General features: G+C 46.4%; 1 protein-coding gene across 9 annotated transcripts in view; it reads left to right on the forward strand.

Annotated features, from left to right (window-relative positions):
• Nucleotides 1-22,797, forward strand: part of PAK1 (p21 (RAC1) activated kinase 1) — a 106,280-nt gene extending 83,483 nt beyond the window's left edge. For all 9 annotated transcript variants that reach the window (XM_087756646.1, XM_087756645.1, XM_087756647.1 and 6 more), the window contains 8 exons: nucleotides 1,535-1,598; nucleotides 2,533-2,581; nucleotides 5,178-5,290; nucleotides 11,522-11,639; nucleotides 12,101-12,200; nucleotides 13,997-14,193; nucleotides 15,698-15,835; nucleotides 17,744-22,797. In XM_087756646.1, coding sequence (XP_087612772.1) covers nucleotides 1,535-1,598; nucleotides 2,533-2,581; nucleotides 5,178-5,290; nucleotides 11,522-11,639; nucleotides 12,101-12,200; nucleotides 13,997-14,193; nucleotides 15,698-15,835; nucleotides 17,744-17,830 — 866 coding nt within the window. In that variant the 3' untranslated portion in view covers nucleotides 17,831-22,797. The remainder of the gene's footprint in view (nucleotides 1-1,534; nucleotides 1,599-2,532; nucleotides 2,582-5,177; nucleotides 5,291-11,521; nucleotides 11,640-12,100; nucleotides 12,201-13,996; nucleotides 14,194-15,697; nucleotides 15,836-17,743) is intronic.
• Nucleotides 22,798-24,450: the final 1,653 nt, after the last annotated feature.

Consider the following 24,450-nt stretch of genomic DNA (forward strand, 5'->3'; position numbering starts at 1 on the left):
TGCTGTTCGAGGGGAGGCTTGCTCCCAGCTGAGCTCTAGGAATTGTTGGCTCTGATTTCTTCAGCCTAAAAAGGGTGCGATTCCTGCCTGCCGTAGGGATGTTATGAATATCAGGGATCACTGGGTTTCAGTGATGCTCCTTTTGTCAGCTTCTCCGGTTTACCCCTTGGCAACCCGCCAGACAACTCGCAGGACTCCAGCGCATCTACGCAGCCTGCCAACCGCCTGCCCTTGTGCCGAGACCTCCCTCCCTCCCCTCGTACAGAAAACATTGTGTTCCTCGCGGATACCAAATCCATGAGCAGCCCCTCACCGCCTCGTGTTGCAGAACACCAGGCAAAGTGCTTTTCCCTCCGAGGGATGCAGTAATACACTTTTTCTTCTGGCTGAACAGCCACATTAGGGGAGAATGAGCTGAGATTGCCTCGGGTTGCTCTCCAAAACCAGAGAGATGCTGCAGTCGTGTGGCAACTGCTGCTAAAACCTGCACTGACTGTTGGGTTCCTAGAAAAGCAGTTCTGCGTTGCCCAGGCCAGGCCAGGGGAGATTCGGCTCTGAAGGGTCTTTCCAGCTTCCCCCCTTGAGTTGTTCAGCTCAGTCACTGGGTCAGTAATGGCTATGGTGCTGCCGATATGGAACCATCGTAAACTACTTTTGTTCTGGGGGGGCCTACAAGAAAGGCGGCCTACAAGAAAGATGGGGATAGTCTTTTTAGCAAGGCCTGCTGCAACAGGACAAGGGGTAATGGTTTTAAACTAAAAGAGGGTAGATTCAGGCTAGGTATAAGGAAGAAATGTTTTACAATGAGGGTGGTGAAGCACTGGAAGGGGTTGCCCAGAGAGGTGGGAGATGCCCCATCCTTGGAAACATTCAAGGTCAGGCTGGACGCGGGGCTCTGAGCAACCTGATCTGGTTGAAGATGTCCCTGCCCATGGCAGGGGGGTTGGACTAGGTGACCTTTAAAGGTCCCTTCCATCCCAAAGCATTCTGTCATTCTATGATTCTATGATTCTGCCAGAAATTGTCGTGGTGTAGGGAAATCTTTTGCTAAGTTTGCAACAGACTGTTGGCTCTAAGATTAATGAGGCCCTGGCTTCCAAATTCAGAGGACGTTGCAGTGCAGGGGCATCTTAGATCATCCAGTGTGTTGAAGCTGCGGGTGACCTTAAGGTGCAGGTTTCCAGCAAATAATTGTATTGACATGTGTGAGGTCTGCGTATACCCATCCCGTGCCTAGCAGTGCGCAGTCACCGGCTGCTGGTGAAAATTAAACGTGCTTAATGTCTGTGTTCCCCCATTTCTGAGGCGAAATACCTGTGAGAGGGGAATGCCGCAGCTGGTACGTGTTTAAATAACGGAGGACTTCCTTGGTGCTCATGCGCCTCTGGATTTCTAGCAAGTGGTTCACGAGGCTCGGCAGAGCTCACTGTGGCCGTGGGGCTGCTCTTAAAGTACAGTTGGTTCTTATAGCTGTATGAAAAAGTACTTATAAAAGCCTCTTGGTGGTTTTTTCTTTCTTTTTTTTTTTTTGTAGGAAGTATTGTGAGCGTGGGCGATCCAAAAAAGAAGTACACGTGTTTTGAGAAGATTGGACAAGGGTTAGTACACACTCCTTCTCTGTCCTGTACCTTTCCTTATGCTAAGAAGGAAGCACTGAAACCAGGCTAAGTTAGTTTGCTGGAAAAGCTGTTGGTGATGCTTTGGAGAGTTTATTTTGTTTGGTTGGGTTTTTTTTTTTGTTTTCTTTTATATTTTGGGGGGGAGTTTGGTTGTTTTGGTGGGTTCAACCCCCCTAGCCCCCAGCTCTTCTCCTTTCCTGGCAAAGTCTTGAGTCACAGGGACTGGGGTTTTTGTGTGATTGTGTTTTAATGTACGAAAATATGTCATTAGATGATCACGTTGCTAAACATAGCTGCAAGCAGGGAAGGAACTGCTTATTTTCACCATGCGAGACAATCTTCAAATTACAGATTTGCTTTCTCAATTAACTCTCCTCGATGTGGGTGTTGTGCCCCTCTTAGCAGGGTAGAGGGAAAATAGGGGTTGGGCGAGAGGCTGTCGTGAGGCAAATCAGTGCAAATCACTGAGAGATCTGCGGTCAGCTCCATGTGCTGAGGCTCAAACTCCCGTTACCCTCACTACAAATGCCACATTTGTTGTCTTTAGCTGATCCTATCCGCTCTGTAATCATGTTGGGCAGTCTGCAAGCCAGGGCAGTGCAGTCATGCCAGTTTAGATGGGATCAGCTCACGGTCCTACAAGCTGGTTGCTGGTTTAGCAGCAAGGGTTTGTGGATGACCGTGGTGTCCTGTATTAGGAGCTTTGTTCCCCATAAATTGTCTGGCTTCTTCTCCAACAGCAGTCTCGGCTCAGAAATATTTCAGATTATATTTACCACTGGAATTATTGCATGAAAAGGAATGGGACTGAGAACACTTCAAAGAGACAAGTGGGAAGGGGCATGAGTTAAGCTCTCAGTCTTGCTATGAGGCACTAACACGTATTATTTTTTCTTTTGTCTCTTTTGTTTAGAGCCTCAGGTACAGTTTACACCGCAATGGATGTAGCTACAGGACAGGAGGTAAGTGCTGCCAGAATACCACAGTAGTGGATTTTGGATTGTGTCCTAAAAGTTCAAGTTGATGCTACAAAATAAAGACGGTCTTTCAGGGGTTCACGCCATCTTATTTTTAATGAGGTATTTATTTCCTTACTAATGAGGCATGGTCGAGTGGTCTGAGCAGAGAACTGGAAAAAATTATTTCCCAAGTTTTGATTCCGGAATCATTTCATATTTGTAAAGAATCTTTCTGTGACCACAAAGGCTGGAAGCAAATGTTCAGACTGGGTAGTTCCTCAGTAGAAGTTTCTCTCTTCATCCCCAGGATTCCTGCCTGTCCCCATTTAAACTCTTTTATATGCCCTCTGCTCCTTTGCTTCCTACACTTATACTAGTTGACTTGCATAGAAATAGTTCCTCTCCCACCCTTTGCCCGCTTGCTTTCTGCCCTTGAACTGAGAGACAAGGAAGGCCTGGCTGTCTTTCCGCCCCCCCCCCCCCCCTCCCCCCCCAAATATTGAAAAGTGCCCTGCGTGTTGCATGCATAATAAACTAGTAGTGACGGATATGCAGCATCTGTGGAAACCATTACTGCTAGATGGAGGATTTCTAAAGAGGAAAGTGTATGCATTATTCCAAATATATTTATGGAAGTCTGCAGCAATGCGTGTCTACTTTGCATTTGTACAATGTCAGGGTTATCCACCAGTAAATTTCATAACTGTGCTTTTTGCTGAAACTCCTTCACCTGCTTTTCTAGTTCCTGAAGAGTTAATACAGTTTAATTGAAGCCTCTGAGGAAGGGGTGTTGCATGCATTTTGAAGCAATGAGAAATTTTATAGGAGGAGGAACTCCTCTGATGGTTTTCTGCTTTCTTTCTGGACCCCTTTGGTGACTCCCATGTGAATATTTGAACCCTTATATTACAACAGACTTTTAAATCATTCCCATTACACTAGTGTGATCGGGCCCTGGATTTTTAAATCTGCATTTGGAATCACTGTAACCTTGGCATGCTGTTGACCTGTTCCTTTCTGTGAAGTGTGCTGCTACCGATCCTTTGAGCTCAGGAGCTCAGTGAACAGCAACACATTTTGGAAGCACTGGAAGGAAACTCCTTTATTTTGCACCATACAGGAGCCTTGGGCAGCTCCCAGGGTTAAGAATACTGAAGATTTTCACTGATGATGGTTATCTAGTATAACTGCAGCTGTTTATTTTGTATCTTAATGCACGGGACAGCTTTAGATAAGGAAAATACCCCCGTATGCACTTGGACCATGGGTCTACCTCTGAACAGGAGTGAGGAGATACAGCAGCCTCTCTGAAGCTCCTTCAGTATTGCTCTGGGATTTCTTTATCTGCATCAAATGCCTTCCCTCTCTTCTTCATCTTTCATTCTCCTCTCTGGTCTTGCGCAAAGAGCAGCATGGGGTTTTTGTTTTTGTCTTCTTTAAGTACTGTTTGGCAGCCCTTGTAAATACTGTGGAAAAACAGCATGGTGTCTGTCTGTTCTTGCCTTCTCATGTGTTGGGATTTTCCTATAGTCTCCCCTGCTATACTATCAAAATGCTATTTGTACCTGTCTATATTGGCACTCTGTGGCTTGTTTCTTTTAATCCTTGCTTTTGTGAGCTGGAGTTACTGGCTCCCCTCCATTCGCCTGGGCCTCGTTCTCTGCAAGTAGCAGTTTTGTAAAGGCATAATTACATTTCATTCCCTTTGCCTAAATGTTGTACCAGATGCAGTTGGGTTGTAACGTCTATGGAAGTGTTTCTGCCTCCTGCTGTGCTGAGTAGTCTTACTGGTTTGCAGGCTTGTTTGAGGGCCAGGTGCTCTCACGAAGTACTGGTAGTGTGGAGAATTGAACGTAAGAGTTAAAAACATGTTGTACCCTCCTGCTTTCTGCATATATACATGCAGAGTGGGTATCCTGAAGCAGGCAGAAAGCTACTAAGCCAAAGGGCTACAACTGACAAATCCATCCCTATTGCCCTTCAGGTGTGACTAGGGATAAAGCTGAATCCAATTCACTTATTTTCAGCCTTTTATCTAAACACTGGTGCTTCTTTCCCCCAGGTCTTGCTGTGACAGAAAGAAATAGAATTACCACCTCGAAGTACTAAGCTTAGGCTACGTTATTTACCCCCTCCATGCATGGGCGCCCTGCTGTAGATTTGTAGAAGCAGAAATTTGCACGGGAGCAGGAAAAAAGCACCAAAAAACTTCCAGAAACATCCAATACAAAATAAAATTAATAAGAATCATTTAAGAAATAAAACATTTTTGGTATACCCGCCCATACTAGAGTAAGGGGATCTCTTCCTTCTTGTTACCAAGAAGCTGTAGATGGAGGTGGCTATCCAACTGTGACATAAAGGTCCAGTATGAAAGTAGTAATTCCCCTTGTCCTTTTTGGCATTAAGTATCCTCCAGCCCGTGTGGGAATGGACTGGCTGCAGGAACTCACAGAGTTACTAAATGGCTGAGCAATCCACGATGAAAAAGTGTTTTCCCGCTTCACGTGAACATGGGACTAAAATAATCGACGATGGTACTGGCAGGTTTCTAGAGGACTCCTGTAATAATGCTGTGCTTGGTCTTTCTTCACTGCAGGTTGCGATCAAACAGATGAATTTGCAGCAGCAGCCCAAAAAAGAACTGATTATTAACGAAATCCTTGTGATGAGGGAAAACAAAAACCCCAACATTGTCAACTACTTGGACAGGTATGTCGTGATTTGACACAAATGGACTCTGGAAAACACTTCCTTGTCACTGTCTTCATAGCATCGTTAAGGTTGGAAAAGACCCTTAAGATCATCGAGTCCAACCGTTAACCTATCACTGCCAAGCCCACCACTAAACCACGTCCCTAAGCACCACGTCTACCCGGCTTTTAAATACCTCCAGGGATGGGGACTCAACCCCTGCCCTGGGCAGCCTGGGCCAGGGCCTGACAGCCCTTTCGGTGAAGAAGTTTTTCCTCATATCCAACCCAAACCTGCCCTGGCGCAGCTTGAGGCCGTTCCCTCTTGTCCTGTCACTTGTTCCTGGGGAGAAGAGACCGACCCCCCCCGGCTGCAGCCTCCTTTCAGGCAGTTGCAGAGAGCGATGAGGGCTCCCCTCAGCCTCCTCTTCTCCAGGCTGAGCACCCCCAGCTCCCCCAGCTGCTCCTCGTAAGACCTGTTCTCTAGACCCTTCACCAGCTTCATTGCCCTTCTCTGGCCACGCTCCAGCCCCTCCATGGCCTTCTTGTAGCGAGGGCCTTAAGTGATCCTGTCTCAGCTTAATGCAGGTATAGGACAACCTTGCCTTGCTTAATGCATGTGGCAGTGTTGGGGTGTGGGTGGCTTGCGGTGGTCTCTCTCCATATCCTAGGAGAAACAGGTGTCTGAATCGGTGTTAATGGGGTATCTAGGCTCTCTTTAGAGCTGCTGGCAGCAAAGGCATTAGCACTATGCTGTCAGGACTCCATTTTGCAGCTCTCTCCTTTGCCAAATTTGACACAACAAGCTGTTTCCTTCCTGCTACTAGAGGAGAAACAGAAATAGTTCGAACTGTGTTATTTGTATTTGCTTTCCTCTGCCTCCTTTTTTTTTTCTTCTGCTGAGCAATGCTGACATTCTGCTTGCGGAGGAGCACACCCTTTCCAGGGTTGGATGGCAATCTTGTCCCCGTGGCTGTCCACTGAGGTTTTCCGCACAGTAGCGTAACAGTGACGAGGGCGAATGACGCGCGACACTTAACCAAGCAAGGCTGCTTTCTTACAGCTGTGAATAAGGGAGGAAAGGAGACCAGGCACAGACGTAAGAACCCTTTGGAAGACAGAGGGAAGAGGGTTATTCCCTGCTCAAACCTGGGCTTTGTGGGCTCCTACGCATGCTGTGGCACGCCTGCTCGGCCTTGGATATGTTACATCCATATGGGACAGCTCCTTGAATCCCTGCTTCTCCTTACCGCAAGAGCTGCACCTAATAGCTTATCTATGTACAGACCTGCTCTGCTTGTTCTTGAGCTGATGTCCCCTGGACTAGGACAATAACAGAGCAGAAGCAAGCAGCACAGTGGCTGCTGCTCTCAGCATAAGCTGTTTTTAAAATAAACATGTGTAGCTGTGAAAATTCTGGTCGCTACAGCTCAAGGCAGTAAAATGCCCAAGTCTGCAAACAGACGTGGCTGTGAGAGCTCTTCCCCACAGGATGTTAATGCTGTACGTAAGGGTGATGGTAGCAGTGCCGCCATCATCAGCTGTTTGGAGGCTGTCTGCTTCGGAAAGAGTAACTGGTAAATGTGCTTCTTTGGGGGTAGGGAGCTGCCTTTGAAAGTGCAAGAAGTTCTTGCATCTCCCCTGTTTGAATTCCAGGAAACAGTCACAAACTATCAGCATTGAAATCTGGGGCGTACTGAAAGCCTAGCAGGCAGAAGCATTGCATGGTGGCTTGAATTCACCATCGACATAACATCGGTGCGTTGTGTCAAGCCTGTGTCGTTCACCTGATGTTAAAGATACAGCTAGTTCCAGTCGAGCTGCAGCAAGATTTTCAGTCTGCTGCACTCACGTCGGAATCCAGCGGACCTGATGAACTACAGGTTTGGCTTTTTGTAGGGTAAAGGGTGCTTAGACAGGGTGAGCTGCAGGCTTTAATCTTGGCAGCTTGTTTTGTTTGAAGATGCAATGGAGGGATGTGACCTAGAATCTCTGGGAAATCTGAGAGAGTATTTGCACGCTTATTTGCTCTGCATGTATATCAAAATCTTATCAGCTGTTTCTTTAACAGGCTTTTAATGTCTTAGCCAAAAAAAGTACTTCTTGAATACTGCAGCATCACTTGTGATGCTGAATTTATACGGTGCTGTGTCCTGTGCATGGCTATAAAGAGCTACTTTGTTGAAGGGACAGAAAGTCTGCTCCTGAAATTTTGTGGAAGGGATGCGGGCACAGGGAAGTGACGTTGGGCAGACGCCCTCTTTTTAAAAGAGCAGACGGATATAACCTGTGTAAAATGAAACAAGTGGTAAAGAAGAGTTAAGAATTGAATCTGGGCTGAAACTATTCATTTCTCCTGGCTGATGAGAGGCTTTGTTGTGGCAAAACTGTTAGAGAGACACGTTCTTCCCGTTAGAGAGAGCATCGCTGAGTACATGCACTTGCCTTGTCTAGCCAGTACATCCCAGCTGTAGGGCAGCTGCACGTCCTGCTGTCTTGTTCAGACTTCCAGCAACAAAAACTGCTGCTTTTGTCCTCCGCTTTCTCTCACTAATCTTTTTCAGAGGGATTAGCTTTTGTTTGAGTGCTGCAAATGGACAGAGCAGCAACTAGGATGAACATGGGGGTTCTTGTGCCTGTTATGCCACTTCAGCTTTGCAACTGCAGGATCCTGTTGCTGGGGGGCTGCGTCCGTCCTGCCTGGCCTAATGTGCCTGTTTGCTTCCCGAGTGCTGAATTAAGCTGATATTTGAACGCCACTGGCTGGCTTCTGCCTACCGCTGTTGCAGAAGGAAGGACGAGGAAGGATGCACTTGCCACTGTGGGACCTGGTTTCTTTTTTGCTGTTCTGTTTTTGGCAATGTCTGCTTTTCTGAGTCCCTAATGGGAGCTGCAAGATAGTCATGGGTATAAACCAGCTCTCTTGCTTCTCTTTGCCTCAGCTCCTGCCCTTATGCAAGGGTTTCCTGTGCTTTATCCTCTCCTACCTGCGTGGCCTACTTGCTCGTGGTTAAGACAGCTCTTCTGCTGCAGTGTAAGTGGCCAGTGTTGCACAAAGGTGTGCTGTGACATTTAAGATAGTGACATGGCCTAATTCAGCTGTACTTAGGAGCTGAATTTAGAAGCATCTGGCTCTGAAGACAGCAACACTAGTTTTCCTGTGCAGACAAGCAGCCGCTTGTGCTGAATTACCTTCTGGAGGTGCCAGTTTCTTTCTACTGTGTGAAAGAGGCCCTCACAGCCCTGCTTCTAAACTCAGGCATCTAAACACAGGCATCAGATCCCCACTGTTAGGCAAAGCAAACTCCTGCCCTTTGGTTTCTTTCTGAAGAACTTTCCTTAACCTAATAAACCCCACAAATCCTCACTTAAAGTGGTAGCCACTGTTACCCTCACCCCAACCCCAAACTCAACTAGGGCTAGAAGGTCAAGGAATAAAGCTGAAGATGTATGACAGTCATGCTACAAGAAAACACGGATTTCTTTCCAGGCTAACTTCATGTTTCCATGTTGGAGGCGTGTTACTGGTGCAGAAATCTGTAATGAATGACTATGCTCTTCTGGGCAAAACCAAATTTTATAAAGTTTATCAATAAAAAAAGGACTATGACTGACTGGTTTGTGATAGGAAGGGCTTGGTGGACACCTTCCTGAGGTCTCTAAGCGGAGGCAGAGGAACAGCTTACAGGAGCAGACGTTACCTGCTCTTGCAGATGGGTGAAGAGGAAGCTGTAGACTGCCTCCTTCTTCCTCAAAGACTTTCATCAGCTTGGTTTTACTGCCAGCCTTGTTTTGAAAGGTGACTGTGGGTGACAAGGTGCCACACCATGCTATGCCTGACGTCACATGGAGAGCAGCGTGTAGGTGTAGGGACTTCCTGGTGGTGTCTCTGGAACTGCTGAGAGAGTGGTTTTGAGGCACGCCTACAGCAGGCAGCTCAGTGACTAAAACCGGCCTCTGCTGCAGCAAGAGAGTGAAAAGATCCCCGAGACGGCACCACGCAGTCTTCTGAAATGACGTTTGCTTGGCAGCAGCTGGTGGGGAGCCACCGTTAGTTCCACCTCCCTGAGTGTTATGTCAGATCTATCCATTATTGAGGTGCCTGGGTCTTGGCACATGCCTTTGGCTGCTCATGACACAGCTTTGGTTCACAGTGTGGTTCTTGGCTCGCTCCATCCCTTTTGGCTGTGGAGAGATACCAGCTTGCTCCCAGCATGTGCAACCTAAGATTGTCACCTAGGAGCAGTGGAGCCCATTCTGCTCCCATTCTTACAGCCAAGTGGATTTGGGCTGCAGAGGGTGCTAGTGGTGATGAAGGTAAGCATTGCGATGTCCACTTTGTTGAGAGGGTGCTGGTAAAATCTGGAGAGAGCCTGGTTTGGCAGGAGCGATGAAGAAGCAGCAACAGCACAGGGACAGGAAGGAAGGGTGTGGGTGGAGTGGCTTTCGGAGCCCATTAGAAGGTAGATGACCTGCAGAGTTGGCAGGAGCACTTCTAAAAGCAATTCTGCTGCTCCCCTGTCACTCTGAAGGGCTGCTGTGCAGGTGATACTGGTTTTTGCTGGGGTCTCTGCTGCGGAAAAAACTGCCAGTGCATCAGCTTCTCTTCTGTAGTGGAGTTGGAGACCTGGTTGCTCCAGGAGCATAGCCTTGTGCCGTTGGGCTGTGTATCCTGGAAGAAACTCCAGACTCCGCCTCCCTGCATAGTCTTCAGCATCACCAAACAAAGATACCATCTTTATCTCTAATATTAAAATCTTTCCGTAACTGTAACACTTCTGTCACACAGCTCAGACCACAATTCTTATTTGGGGGGAGTTTTTTCATGAGCTCAGATGTTGGCAGCGTGTCCTTTTGGGGTCAAAGCCTATCTCCTGCCCACTCCGGTCATGTCTCACTCATCTCTGTCTACTTTCCATGCCAAGTTGGGCTTAACTTCTTTCTCCTTCACTGTTGTTTTCTAGCCAATTGTTCCCTAGAACCTGTCCTGCTGTTTGCCTTTGGCTCCTAGCAAATTCACTATTCACTCTTCAGTAGCATCAGTGTTTCAGAGCAAAGCAAACATCTGCTTGATGAACTCTAATGCCAGCAGAAGCTTTTAATTAGATTCTCTGCCCTCTCTCCTGACTCATCTGTCCACTCACTTTAAAAATAGGTGGATAGGCTGAGAAGGTGGGTTTTCGAGCTGATGATTCCTTCCTTCAGGAATGTGTCATCCTGATATATCTGTCATAGAAGATTGTGTTGATGTTTTGCCAGATGGGTCCAAAAAGGCAGAAGTGGTTGGTGGTTTGGGTTTGCTGTTTGGTTTTGGGTTGGTTTGTTTTTTTTTTTTAAATGAGTTAATGTGGAAGTCTTCATCCCAGGTCTTCTGCTTTTAGACATGAGCACACAAACTCCCAGCAGAGAATAATACTCCAAATGGCTGAGAAAACTTGCCCTCACCTCAGCTGTCCCCTCTCCATCTTCCTACAGGCCTTTTTGAACAAGACCTGCCTTTTTTTGGGCTTTCCTTTTTTATTTTAAATCTTTAGAATTGCTAATGTATCCAGCAAGATGTTCTCATTTGCCCTTATGAACAGTTCTGAATTTTTCAGACAAAATCCCAAACTGGTTTGGTAGCATGAAAAAGATTGAGGTAATTTTCAAATGCATTATGCATAAAAAAAGTGTTCTTTCTCTGTTGTTCATGGGGAACCATCCGTTGTGTCACCCAGGATTGTCCCTGGGCCTAGGCAAAGGAGGCAGTGGCTTAGGACAGCAGGATGCCAGTAGTAACGGAGCAGCCCCCAGCCACCTCTTCTGATGCCAGAGCCCCTCAAAAGCCACGCTGTGTGCCAAATGTCCAGGCTGCATGCTTGGGCCCCATCCTTGACTCGGCTCTTCCCCTTCTCTCCCAGCGGCAGCAGGAGTTGTAAGGTCAGGCCTGCATCTTATTCTGGGCCCCTTCCATGGCAGAAAAATTCAGCCTTGCTTTTATGGCCAGGAAACTTGTAGCCTGCTCTTCCATTACCTCTCTCCTCGACTTTCTGCACTCTGCCTTCCCTCTGATCATTCAGGTTGTGATCAGATCCTCCTGTGTACAGAAAGTGCCACAAGTACATGGTGCCCCAGTACTGTTAAATACGCTGCCCAAGTCTCATGGTTTCTCTGCACTTCTAAGACAGCTTTAAAACCCGGTGCATTCTGGCTAGGTAAGCGGTGGCATGCTCATACTTGCTGATTTTAAAATCTGGTTTTGGCTTTTCAGTTACCTTGTAGGAGAAGAGCTCTGGGTGGTCATGGAGTACTTGGCAGGAGGCTCCCTAACAGATGTTGTGACAGAGACCTGCATGGATGAAGGACAAATCGCAGCTGTGTGCCGAGAGGTAAAGTGGCACGCGCGCTCGGAGGGAGCTGTGATTGGGAAGGGGACACGGGCTTTCCATGACCTGTCACTGGCTCCACAGGAATGGCTGTCTCCAGCTTCTGTAACACAGCAGTCATTCTTTCAAAGGATGGATTTCATCTGGGAGGCTGCAGCATACAATCCTAACGCAAGCCTCCTATGTTTCACCCTAGAGGGGGGACTGGAATGCAAAATGGGATTGGAATCTCCTTGGTTATGCGTGTTCTCCAGGTCTTTTGGGACTAACCTGTCCTCCTAGGACCTGCTGATCTCAGTGGGATATCTCTCTGTAGCCCTGCACATACTGGATACATGAAAGACGCTAAGACACTAAGCCCTTGCTACTCCAAATGCACTTTGTTGGAGTCCATTAAGTGACTAATTACGACTGGTGAATAATTTCATGCACAGTAAGAATATCTCAATTATTTTATTTTTCAGTGTCTCCAAGCTCTGGAATTCCTCCATTCAAACCAAGTTATTCACAGAGACATCAAGAGTGACAACATCCTGCTGGGAATGGATGGCTCTGTCAAACTAAGTACGTGGGGAACGTTGCTGGTGATGACTTGAGTTATCAACCCAGGCTTGTTATCTGCTATGGGCCAGGCCTGTTGGGGAGATGGGTGTTAGAGATGCTTGATGCTGTGGTGATGAAGAGGCTGTAGAAATGCTCCTATAGGTATTTTTGTGGCTTTGGCTTTCATGGAGATTGGCAAGCACGAGTCCTTGTGAACTGATATGAGACTCAAAGTGAGGTTTGGGGTTCGTTTAGCTTTGGGCCATCTGTTTTTGTGGACTAAAAAGCAGTATTTTAATGCTACACCAGTCTAGAAAGCTCAGTTTGAAGGTGTAGGGCTAGAAGTCTTTATTTGTGAGTGATCTCTTCAGCCTGGAAAATACTGCAGGTACTTGGGGGGCAGGGGGAGTGGAGGGAGAATCGAAAACCGTGTAACTAGAAAACATTTAATCTTACAACGCCAACCCAGACTGGACTCTAAATGTTGTTTCCTCCTTGTGTTATCACCCGAAATGAAGACCTTGAGACTGTTCTGCCCCTCAGGTGCTAAGGTAGCTGTTGTGCTTGTCGTTGCCCACGCAGAGAGAAGTCTGGAAACTAGTGAATGATTATCTTCCACCTATAGCTTTAACAGAATTGTGCTCCTTTTCTCTTCCTCTCAGTTCTGTTGGCTAGCACCCAACAAGCATAAATAAATCTATTTTTGTCAGCAGTGACAGCAGATATGACTCAAAATTCACACAGTGCAGATATGCTGAGTAAGAAGGTGGGTTTTTTTTTTTTTGCACATAATTGCTTTTTAGGCTAAAGATGGACTTTGGTACAGTCAGATCTCCGGAGTGTTAGCGCTGAATAGTTGATCAGGGCCAAAGTGCTCTGTTCTTTTGGAATAACTTCCTTGAGCACAGTATGCAGGAACCGGGCTGTAGTTTAAAGTTAGAGAAGTCCCTGTGGATATGATGCAGTAACCTTCTGGACCTGGGCTGCTTATTGGCTCTGCTGGAAATTTGCTCTGTTTATGAACCATATGTACCTTTCCTGGTTGTTACCCTTGTTGAAAACTCAGCTAGGGATCAGTTTAATTTTCATCATTCTGCCTAAAATTAGACCCGCGGTGCCACAGGGGGTCAGGATGGACAGTGTCTCTTGCTGTGTTGATTCTGCTGGGCTCACAAGAACAGAATTAGTTTTCTTTTGGTAAGTCAAATACAAATAAGACATAGGACCCAGCAATCTTTGTGTGAAGGCTCTCCATCTTTCTGTCTGTTTGAAGAAAATAATCAGTATAAGTACTTTAAATTTATTCTGAACACTGTTTGCTCTGTAAAGCAAATCCTGTTTGAGGGATGGTATGTCTACTGGGGAAGTAATATCTCTGGGACTGAAAATATCACCAGACAACACGGTATGTGGGTTGGGGAGTGTATCTAGATCAGACTCTGCATTAATTTCTGTTTTCACCTACCCAGGAACAGTCTTTAGACCATATATTACATAGTGTATTACAGCTGCATAGTGCTGCAAACACAGTCAAGTGTCTCAACATCCTTATACGGTTATTTACCGATGCCCATCGTTCACACAGACAAGTCAGCAACTGTGTAATCCTCATGGCCTCAGTGAGTCAGATTTAGAAACTTACCTCTCAACACCATTATTAGCCACAAAACCACTCCTCCTTTCACAGCTGCAGCAGCAACGCACCAGAGAGTGCAGCAGGGTAACGTGTACTACAGCTCTGGCATCAGTAAGCATTGTTTTTGGACAAACTTGCTGATTTTTGTGCCTGTTTCCCTCCCCCTCCTTTAATTTTCCAGCTGACTTCGGCTTCTGTGCCCAGATCACTCCCGAGCAGAGCAAACGCAGCACCATGGTGGGGACCCCGTACTGGATGGCACCTGAAGTGGTGACACGGAAAGCCTATGGGCCCAAAGTGGATATCTGGTCGCTGGGGATAATGGCCATCGAGATGATTGAAGGAGAGCCCCCCTACCTCAATGAGAACCCCCTGAGAGTAAGCGAGTATCTTTTGCCCCCGGGTCTTCGCTAAGCCTGCTGATGAAACTAGGCTCTAAAGGAGGCAGGTGAAGCCTCCAGTGCGGTTTCACCACCTGCAGCCCTGTATCTCCTTAGGTGTCGCAGTAAGAAGATTAAGATAGTTTTAGTTAAAAGCCATAGTTTGCTCAGGGTAGCAGAGGTGTGGGTTCTTCCTGTTGCAGACCCTCTGGTCAGCTCTGATGAGTTAGATCATGCACACTCATAATTTCCCACTTTCTGGAGATGCTGATAGAGGCAGAAAGAGTATCTGATGGCACCAAAGCAGCTGACTTCTTGAATCCTTGCGCCCTGTGAGTGGGGAAGAGTTCTCCTTAAGTTCAAAAGCATGACACGATACTATTCTATAAATGGAGCTTTTTCCTACTGGCAGATTGTTCCTCCTTGCATGCTCCAAATAAAGCCACAAGCTTAATAAGCCTTCAGACAGGGCTTAAGTCTCCTGATGTCTTTCCCTTGTTTAGTTTTTAATGGAAGGGGAGATGCTGTCAGTTTGTAGGGATGTAACTGCTCTTAATATAAGCCAGGTTTATGGCTTCTCCCTCAGCCACACAGGATGAAGGGATCTAGAAAAATTCTGTTTAACTTTTGTCTCCATCTCTTGCACTGGAAGTGATTTTTGGGAGAGAAGAACAGCAGCAAAGAGTGAAAGGAAAGAAACTGGCTGTTGAGTTTAACGAGGGTGGTTAAGTAACAGTACTTTGGTCTCATGTAACTCAACTTGTGCCAATTCCCAGGCGATCAGTCTGCTCCCATGGGATGTACTGAGTGATGTGCTCCAAGGGCCTGCATATTAACAAGTCTCTGACAGATTTCCGTTTCCTTAGAAAATCCATCCAGGAAGTTTCTTGCATGAAATCCTGAAATGGATGAATTCTGAGTTCCTTGGTTCTCAAAGGGGGGGGGTGTTTGTGAATGCTTCATCCCCAAGCAGTAGCAAATCTGCTTCTTTCTGCACGTTGTTAAAAGCTGCTTGAGGGTCTGCTGGACATCTTTTGTAAGGAGCCAACTGCATCTTTGTAGTATTGACATTTTAGGCCTTGTGCACTCAGGCAATGTACCGACAGAACAAAATCTCGTATTTATTCAGGGGTACGTTCCCATGAGGATATAGTTATTGCAGGAGTCTAGCACTGGTACAGTCATGCCAGTTAACTTCCCTATGTAAACACAGTCTGGAATGTTGTTTTTGTCCTCCTAATCCCTTGAGAGGGCTGCAGGATCCAAACCCAGATTACGAGGGTAAAACAATAAAGGATTGGATCCCATCCACATAAAAACAGGGCTGGCAGCTATTCTGTTTGCAGAAACTTAAGCATTGGTTAGTCACCCTGATAAGGTGGGGGGGTTTTCCTCCCCATTGAACTGGGAGGAGGGAGAAGAGAAATTAGTGTGTCTGTAATCCAGAGATGGAATCTAACCTTCGCAACTTCCTCTTTCTTTGGTGCTTGTTTTTGCTTTAGGCCCTGTATCTCATTGCTACTAATGGGACTCCAGAACTGCAGAATCCGGAAAAGCTTTCACCCATATTCCGAGACTTCTTAAATCGCTGTCTTGAAATGGATGTGGAAAAGAGAGGTTCTGCGAAAGAGCTGCTACAGGTAGGTGATGGGGAACAGGGCTGAATCAATGTCATCATGCAATCCTGAGTGAGGCCAGGCTTATGGAGAGATCTTGTTTGGGGTCTTAAATACTACATCAGCTGAAGGCACAAGCACAGCTAAGGTAACCTGCCAGGAAAAAAAAACTAAATCTATAACAAAGCGTTAACAGACTACTCCCTTTTTATGCTGTACTTGCTACTAGCAGCAGCTGTGCAGCATGTTCTGTAACCAGCCTCAAATAATAGCTGTGCCCCAGGCCTGCCAAATGCTGAGCCCCTTAATTCCCGTGGCTTCTTCACACAGCTGGCCCTGACATCTGTATGTGTTGTCATGGCTGGCCATGCTTGTTCTGATTTGGACAGCAGGAGAGCTTCTAGTTATCGGGTGTTCTGGCTGTCTCCCTTCTTGTGGAAGGATAACAAAACTCTTTGGAATACGCGTGGCTTGCATTAACTGGAGCAGTTTGGCGTTACCACATTTTGCCAGATACTACTCCTTACAGAGGTGATGGAACAAAGCTTGTGAGATATCTTAATTGTAGAATGGGTTGGGTTGGAAAGGACCTTTTAAAGATCCTCTAGTCCAACCCCCCTGCCCTGGTCAGGGACATCTTTCCACTAGATCGGGTTGCTCAAAGCCCTGTCCAACCTGACCTTGAACACTTCCAAGGATGGGGCGTCCACAGCTGCTGTGGGCAACCTGTGCCAGTGCCTCATCACCCTGTCATCAGTTATTTCACTGAAAACCTGGTGTCTGAGTCTGAACTCCTGGCGAAAGGGGAGGGCCAAGCTGCCAGGCTTTTTACCAACACGAATGAGAGGAGTGGTTCGCGCGTTCCTTCTGTCAAATTTGGCATGGGGGTGGAAAATGTAGTTCTTTGTAAAATAAATCTGTGATCAGAGGCACTCAGACCTCAGCTGTGAGAGAGTTCCCCTTTATGTTTTCCTTTCTTTCCACTAGTTTGTCTAGTGGATTCAGTTTGGAATATGTTGCTGCCTTCTGAGACTGTAAGGAAGCATTAATCACCGGCAGAACGGCGGTAGTTGAAAGATCACTTTTTCTTCTGGACTTTCCAGCCCCAAAATAAGAGAGCAGTAATGTTCTGGTCCTTGGAGCACGAGAACATTTCGACTGTAACATTTCTGCCTGGTTTTAACTATGGTTTAGCCTCTGGATTTTATATCCCCCCCCCCATCTTTGAAGCATGTTGCCTTGGCTGATCGATCCCTTCTGGTGCTCAGAAGTCCTGTGGGATATAGTTGCTTTTTATTTTCAGAACAGCTTCTGAACTTGCCCTACATACCTTCACTCTCATCTGAGAGCTGTTTTGATAATCAATACTGTTTTACTTAACAGAGCACCTTGTACAGGGGAGTGACTGAATGGTTCTGTCTTGTAAGCTCTGTGCTGCTCTCCTAAGTTCCACCTGCTTTGCAAACATCTGATATCTGTAGAAGGCCAAGGCAATGCTTTCATGAGTCCTGCCATAACAGGGAAGAGAGAAATGAGAGGTGATTCCTGCAGGAAGCCCTGTGCCTTGTGTTTGAGCTGCACAGGTTGTTTTTAGTACTCCTTCCTCCCACACAGAATTTCGCTATAGATTTTGCAAGACTTTATAATTCCTCAGGGGGAATTACAAAGTCCTGCAACTCACTGAGTTTTGCTTAGTCTTGAACATGTACAAACGTTGGAGACTTTAGCATGTGTTGGGTGCAAATCTGTTCATCACTTCAGGCAAGCCCCGAAAGTTTGTGGTGGTAACAGACCTTTTGGTTTCACCTGTTCAGATATTAGAGTAGGTTGTTAGACTTCATATGGGTCTAGGTGCCAATATTTTGAGTAGCCACCAGACTTCAGGGGCATGTTCTGAAAAACGTAACCCTTTTTCTTTTTTCTTCTTCTTAGCACCAGTTCCTGAAAATTGCAAAGCCTCTATCTAGTCTCACTCCTCTGATTATTGCAGCTAAAGAGGCAGCCAAGAACAACCATTAAAGTGGTGGAGTCAACACAGCCGTCGTGTCAAGACTTTTAGATGTTCATTTTAGAGACTGATTTACCTGCCCCTCTCCCCTTCTGCTCCTTCTTCACAGGGCTGTTCTTAAAACTTTGATCTGCCCTGAAGGGTGGCAGAGGTATTTTTCACTGAATGTGGAAGGGCACGCAACAGGGACATTGCCGATCTTACCTGGTGAACTGTCTTTCCGTCCTTGTGATGGGGATGAGAGGGGAAAAGTATTTTGTATGGTTGAGAAGATCCTTCTGAGAACATCTGAACCTGACCTGCGTGTAGCGAAGCCAGTTTGTTTTCATATTTCTTACTGTGTTTATTTTTAAAAATAATGTGGAGCCTTAGACCATGTTTATCTTAATAAATTAAATCTTTTGCTGGCTGGACTTCTGCTTCTGGCAAGCTGCTACTACACCACTGAGGCTGCTCTCTGCTTTGGATGACTTGAGGAGGGAAGGAAGCAGGCAGCAGAAACGTGAACAGCTGTAACAACTGAAAGGGGAACGAGGACGTGAATACGCATCCCTCCTACAGCACTGCTGGGTGCTTCGAGGAGCATGGAGAAAGCCTCTGTGTGCTTCCCGCAGCCGTTGGAGAACTGAATTCCTGGATGATCTTTCTGCCAGATTATGTGAATTGGGACCCCCCCTCCCCCTTTAGTTTCAACTCAACTAGTTAAACAAATCTCAAACATTTCTGATGTTCTAGAAGGTAAATCACAGGAAAAATTGACAGAGAGCTCTCTTAGGGTTATTTTATCAGCGCTGTGAGGCTTCTTAGAGACCCTTGCCCTGTGTGATAAAGCAAACAGAGCAATTACTATTATAAAGATAAGATTTGCCTGCAAAATGATGTTGCAAACTCTTGTTTCTTAGAGCAAGTCCAATGGAAAACAAACTGATCGTGGATGCTGCTTTCTTGGAGACATGGGGACATTAATTTTTTGAAATTATAGTGGTTTCTTTATGCTACTGATTCCTTTGGTTGCTAATAGTCTGTAAAACAACAGGAAACCTGGAACTGCTAGAGCGATTGGTTGTAAACACTGGGCTTATGTTCAAATGTATACTGATTTTTTTTTTTTTTTTTTAAATAAAATGACTGCTGTGTTTCTTAACTTAGGGCTGAGGGAGGATTGGAGAATTCACTGTCACTGGACAACTCTGTCGGATGGGATTATTGTTCGTATCGTCAGCAGGTGCTTGAATGTGTTGGATGAAGTGATAGAACCTTGTCTCTCACCCCTTCTTCTGTAGTCCTTTGGGATAGCAAGTGGCTCTCAAGGGAGTAACTTTACACATAGAGAAAATCGATAAAAGATCTGTATGATAACTGGGGGAGCTGCTTTCCCTGTACTGCTTTGGTCATTTATGGGGTGAATTTAAACCCCTTCTGGAGTAATCTCTCATCTCTCTCCAAAGCACTTCTATTGCTCAGAAACTCATTCCTGCTTCTTGCTCAGACCTGCTGCTGGCTCAGCCCTTTCTTCCCTGCACCTGGGTTTTAATTCAAATATATTTTTCCGATTCGCTCCACAGTACATGACAGCTCTTACACTAGTTTTACCGGCTGTAGATAGAGTTTGTGAGGTCTTTTGCTTCTGTGGTGCTTTCTGCCATCTTTTGCGCAGCAGGGTGGTCACTGTTTGACGCAAGGCTGAAGTCTGTTGCCAAAATCTGCAGCCTCTCTCCCTTTGTGTATATATATTTCATCTCCCTGTGAGGTTTCCCCTCTCAAAGGTGGTATCGAAGGATGAATTCCTTGGGCAAAACAGTAAAGCTGCCAACCTGGAGAGGGATGTGATCTATTGATGAGCTCCTGTGCTTGCAGCTTAGGTGGAGATGGTGAAATGGAAGGCCACTACCCTTGAAGAATTCCCTTTGATAAGGAGTTTGTTTAGATTTCCTCTGCAAGTCTCAAGATGGCATATGTGGGAAGAAAGGAATTAGGGGCTGGATCTTGATCTAAAATCTCATATGCCTCTAGTCTTACAGATCTGACAATTTACTTTTTTTGACAGCACAGGATTAAATCCAATCTGCAAATGTGTTTAATGTCTCTTGACTTCTTAACTCCCTCCCCCTCTCCATCCCATTGAGAAGAGAACCTTAACACAGGTATGCCCTGTCTGTGAGCACACATGTGAGCTTATTTTTCTGCAGCAGGATTTCTGCTAAATTTCCCCAAAAGAGGTAGAAAAGGTTATTTGTACGTGTTTAAGTCACTCTCCTGGATTCTCTGTTGCATAATGGGAAGGAATCGACACGGATGACTGTTTATCCCTCTTCTTATGCTAGTGATGTGCTTCTGTCTCATTGACTTCCACTTGGAACCGGTCCTGACTGGTTTCTGTTAGCTGCTTGAGAGGGGGTTTGCCAAAAGCCTTTCGTTCTCCAGTGGGAAGCTGTAAGACTCTGGCCATAGATGTGTGTCGTCTTGTCCCAGGCTTTTTTTTTTTCCCCCACTTGTGATGGGTGAAAAAAGGAGGCAACTGCTATGGTGTGCCTGGACCTACTTTCAAGTTACCCAGCATGTCATGCTTTTATGTTCTCAGAGAATCGTAAAAAATTTTTTAACTACCTTAAGCTTAGGAGAATGGGATGATTTTTTTGGTGGTTGTTCTGAAATACATCCTTTCCTCCGCTCTCTCCCTTCATCTGTGCATCACCCGGCGTCGGCACCTGCGTTAGCTTTCACATAGCCCGTTACGGCACCTTCCTCTCTAAAGCGAGTGCTTAAATAGCAAGACTTTGGCTTAAAAATTAACCTCTGGGGCTTATTTTCCTGAGAACATCTTGGCTCTGCTGTGATTTGAAAGCGACTCCAACTACAGAACTTCGGTGGCTTTGCTTTTTTTTTTTTTTTTTTACATACTCTGAACTGATTTGCCCGAGTTGAAACCATTTTTAATCACAGCCCTTAATTAATTATATATTTGCCTATTAATATTAGTCTCTCTTCTATATTAGAACATGAAATATTCAATTGTTTGAGTATCCTTTCTGAAAATTGGCTTCCTTTTTGAGGGATGTCAGCAATCCCATACCAGAAGTGATTTTCTTGAAACAAATGATTGATTTGGAGCTCATCGGGGCCACGAGTTTGTGTGTGAGAGGGTTACGCGGAGCCCTGCATGCGTTGAAGAAGGCTGTGATGCTGAGAGCGAAGAGCCAGGGCAGGGATGGAAGGGATGGCAGAACTTGCTAGTTTAGGTGCAGCAGCAATAGCACACCTTTAGCCATCCCTGAAATATCTTAATCAAATGGATGTGTTTTTAAAGGATATAAATCTGGCTGATGAGTTGTTACAGGCTCTTCTCTAAACAGGCATTAAGCTCCTACCAAACTGCGTTCCCCTTTTGAACAAAAGGGGTGTGTGGTTTTCTCCAGCAAGGAGGCTCCTGGAGTAAGGAGGTTTCCATGGAGACACTTACTTGACTTAAACAATCTGGTTAGGGCTTGAGAAGAGGCTTGGGGGGTAAACACCACATCAACACAAAAGCCGCTCTTTTGCGAAGCAACTGGGGTTGCCGCAGCTTTTTGTTTCCGACTTGATGCCCCTTTTCAGGGGCCTGGTTTTGAGAAAGTGCCAAAATGTTGCCCGGTCGGAAATGTGAGGTGTGTAAAAGGCTGTCGCTTCTTAGCCGAGATCTCTCTTAGTATCCTAATCCATCTGTCTCTCAAACCGCCGCGGGCTGGTATAAGTAGGGCACATTTGCAGCAAAGGATTGTGCAAGAGTGGACTGCAATGGCCTGTACGTAGGTGCTTGGTTCCTTAAAGCCTACCGTCCTTGGCGGACAGTAGCATTGGTCCAGGCCGAAGTCCAAGAATAGGATTTCTTTGAACCTCGTTCCTAATTAAGAGCTTGCATAATCCGTTTGTACAGTGGATGATGACATCTTCAATGTTAAAATTGTTAAAGGTGAAGTCTCCATCTTCCCACCGTAAAATAACGAGACTTTTTAATGGTTTCTTATTTCAACAGTAATAGAAAGCCTGTAGATGTATTTTGGGGTCGTAAGCCCAACTGCATCAAGCGTATGGATAATTAATGCTCTAGAATCTCATCGTTCGTTGCTGATGACAGCTCACAATGTCAAAGACGGGATCTTAGAGAAGCAGCTGCGAACTTTGACAGGGAATAGCCAACAGTAACGGAACAGCAACGCAGATGGGAGCGGGCCAGAAACTCGCTGCCAAAATGGATGCCTGCAGAGAAGCGGTGGGAAGAGCTGCAGAAGATGGACTGGGTCCAAGGGGTGCTAGGGTAGGATGAAGCAAAGGTTAAAACTTCAACTGCGCAATTGCTGAGGAAATTCAGGCATCTCAAGGCAGCAAGGTCTCTGAAGGAGGAGAGCAGAAAGGAGCCCGGGAGAGGAAGAGGTGCTGGAAGTGGAGATGGGAGCAGCAATATGGCCTTGAGTCACAGCCCGTGCTGAGAGAGCTGGAGCTAATCCAGGAGGTTCGCAAAAATGACGAAATTCAGCTGAAAAGGCAAAGTGGGAGCTAGAACGGAGGAGATGGCCTTGGCGTGCCAAGGAACTGAAGAGAGGCCAAATTTTGCGGGTATGTATGTGAAACGGCAGAAGCAAATTTAACACAGGCTTCTGTGGATGACGAGCAGCTCATCCCTCTCGCCTTGCAGCGTCGGTACGGCATCTTTTCACCATCAGCACTGCTTTGGGATCGTGTCAGCAGCCACCGGCCTTTGGTCTCGTGTTTGTAAAGAAGACTTTGTCACTCTGCACCTGCAGGTTTCTGACCGCAGCTTTGACCTGCCAGCAGATGTCTTTGTGTCATGTCCCACCTGGAAATACAGAGGCTGTTGCCGTTTTAAAATCAGCTAGATAACGTGTTTCTCTTCATACTGACTTGGCATAGCTCTCCTGTAGTGCTGGGTTTGTTTAATGTGCGAGGTCAGCTCAGCCATTTTAAAAACAAAACTAAAACCTTAAATAAAACCTGAATAAATTACGTCGTTCTCCTTCACTTGCTGTTTCAGCGACGCTTGCGGTCAGAGCAGAACTGAGTCGGGGTGCTTAAAGGAGGGGTTGCGTTTCTGATCTGTCTTAGATTAATTGGCTGTTATTTGATCGAGCAGCGACTACGCTAAAAGGTGTTGTAGCAAGTGTGATTTTTACCACTCAGATGTAGTTAATGCTCTGACAAACGGCAGTCTGGAAGCAGGATCCAGACCACAGCTTGAGGAGGAAGAGGAGGAATTGGCTGGTGAGGGAAGTTGTTGCCTCCTGGATGCTTGTTTTCTCCCCAGTTAGAGCTTGGTGTCTGAGGCTCGGCGTATGGAGGAGGAAATCAGGAGGGTGTGGAGTAGGTACTTACAACCACCTTCCCCAGCATTGCTTTTTCTTGTGGGATCAGCTGGTGACAAGAGCAGGAGTTTATCATCCTACGTACTTGTTTGCTCAAGTGCCTCACGGCAGCGGGGAGCAGGGGCATCGTGATTCGTGGAGGACGCATGAGCCACCACAACCCTCCTGCAGTTCATCTCCTGCTCGTAAAATGTCTGACCTGGGTGTTTTACTCTGAAGTCCGAGAAACCCACGCCAGTGCTGAGAGGACTTTCTGAGCTCAGCCTGCGGGGAACGTGGCGACGAGGAGCGGTGAGAAGCTCTGCCAAGCCCTCGCGAGTCGGCTGGGTGCTGAGCCAGGTTTTAGAGAGGGCGCTGGAAGAAAGGGGAACACCTCGCATGGGCACTTAACATAACCAACTAGAATAAGGCAACTGATGTTACTTCATAAAATCCCCTCTGCCCAGAACAGATGCTCTAGCTGAAGACTGCTTTCCAACAGATCTTTTTCAGGAAAGCCAGAGCAGAGACCCGTTTCTCTGGTTTTTGTGAAGATGAGGGGCCCCGGCACTTGAGGAAAAGGAACATTGCAGCCCGACGGGCTGGGATTGTGGGCGATTCTCTTTGCCGTGATGTGGTAGCATCCCATGTTGGATGTCCCTGTCCCATTAGAGAAAGGAAATCTAACTGGACCACCACCACCTCCTCTGAAGGTTCACAAAGCAGAGTACCAGGCAAACTTATAATCCTGGCAGCATACCCCCGAAAGTGCCCCTAAAATTGCTACGGGGTTGGTGTTTGGTGGCTCTGCCTCCTGCTCCATGGAGGATGCACGGTCTATCTCTGACTAGCTATCCTTTTCCATGATTTCTGGGGGGACTTTCTGTCTTGGAGGTCTCTTCCCTTCAGATGAACTTGGTTGAACTGCCCAGCAGTAGCTGTGGGTGGGAGATGTTGGGCAATGAATGATTTCAAGGCTTTAAGAAATGGTTGACATTGATACCAGTGAAGTCTAACTCATCTGAAGGCTCTTCAGAGCCCTAGAGAGCTTTTGTCAAAGGCGAATTCCTAACCAAACTTAAATAATCAGTGGGTTGGGGTTTTATTTAATAGCTGAATCAGTTTTGGAGAGTCAGATAAGTAATTCTGAAGATTTCAGCCTTTAATCATCATGTCTATGAAACTGAGGTCTCAGCACATCTCCACTTAGGAGCCCCTAATGAAGTTGGCCCAGGCATGGGTCACCCTTTCAAACCTTGGTGCCTGGCCATTGTGGGTCCGAACCAGCCGAATAC

The sequence above is a fragment of the Nipponia nippon genome, unplaced genomic scaffold (assembly GCF_047370975.1).
Source record: "Nipponia nippon isolate SJK-2023a ecotype South Korea unplaced genomic scaffold, ASM4737097v1 scaffold_2, whole genome shotgun sequence".
NCBI lineage: Eukaryota > Metazoa > Chordata > Aves > Pelecaniformes > Threskiornithidae > Nipponia > Nipponia nippon.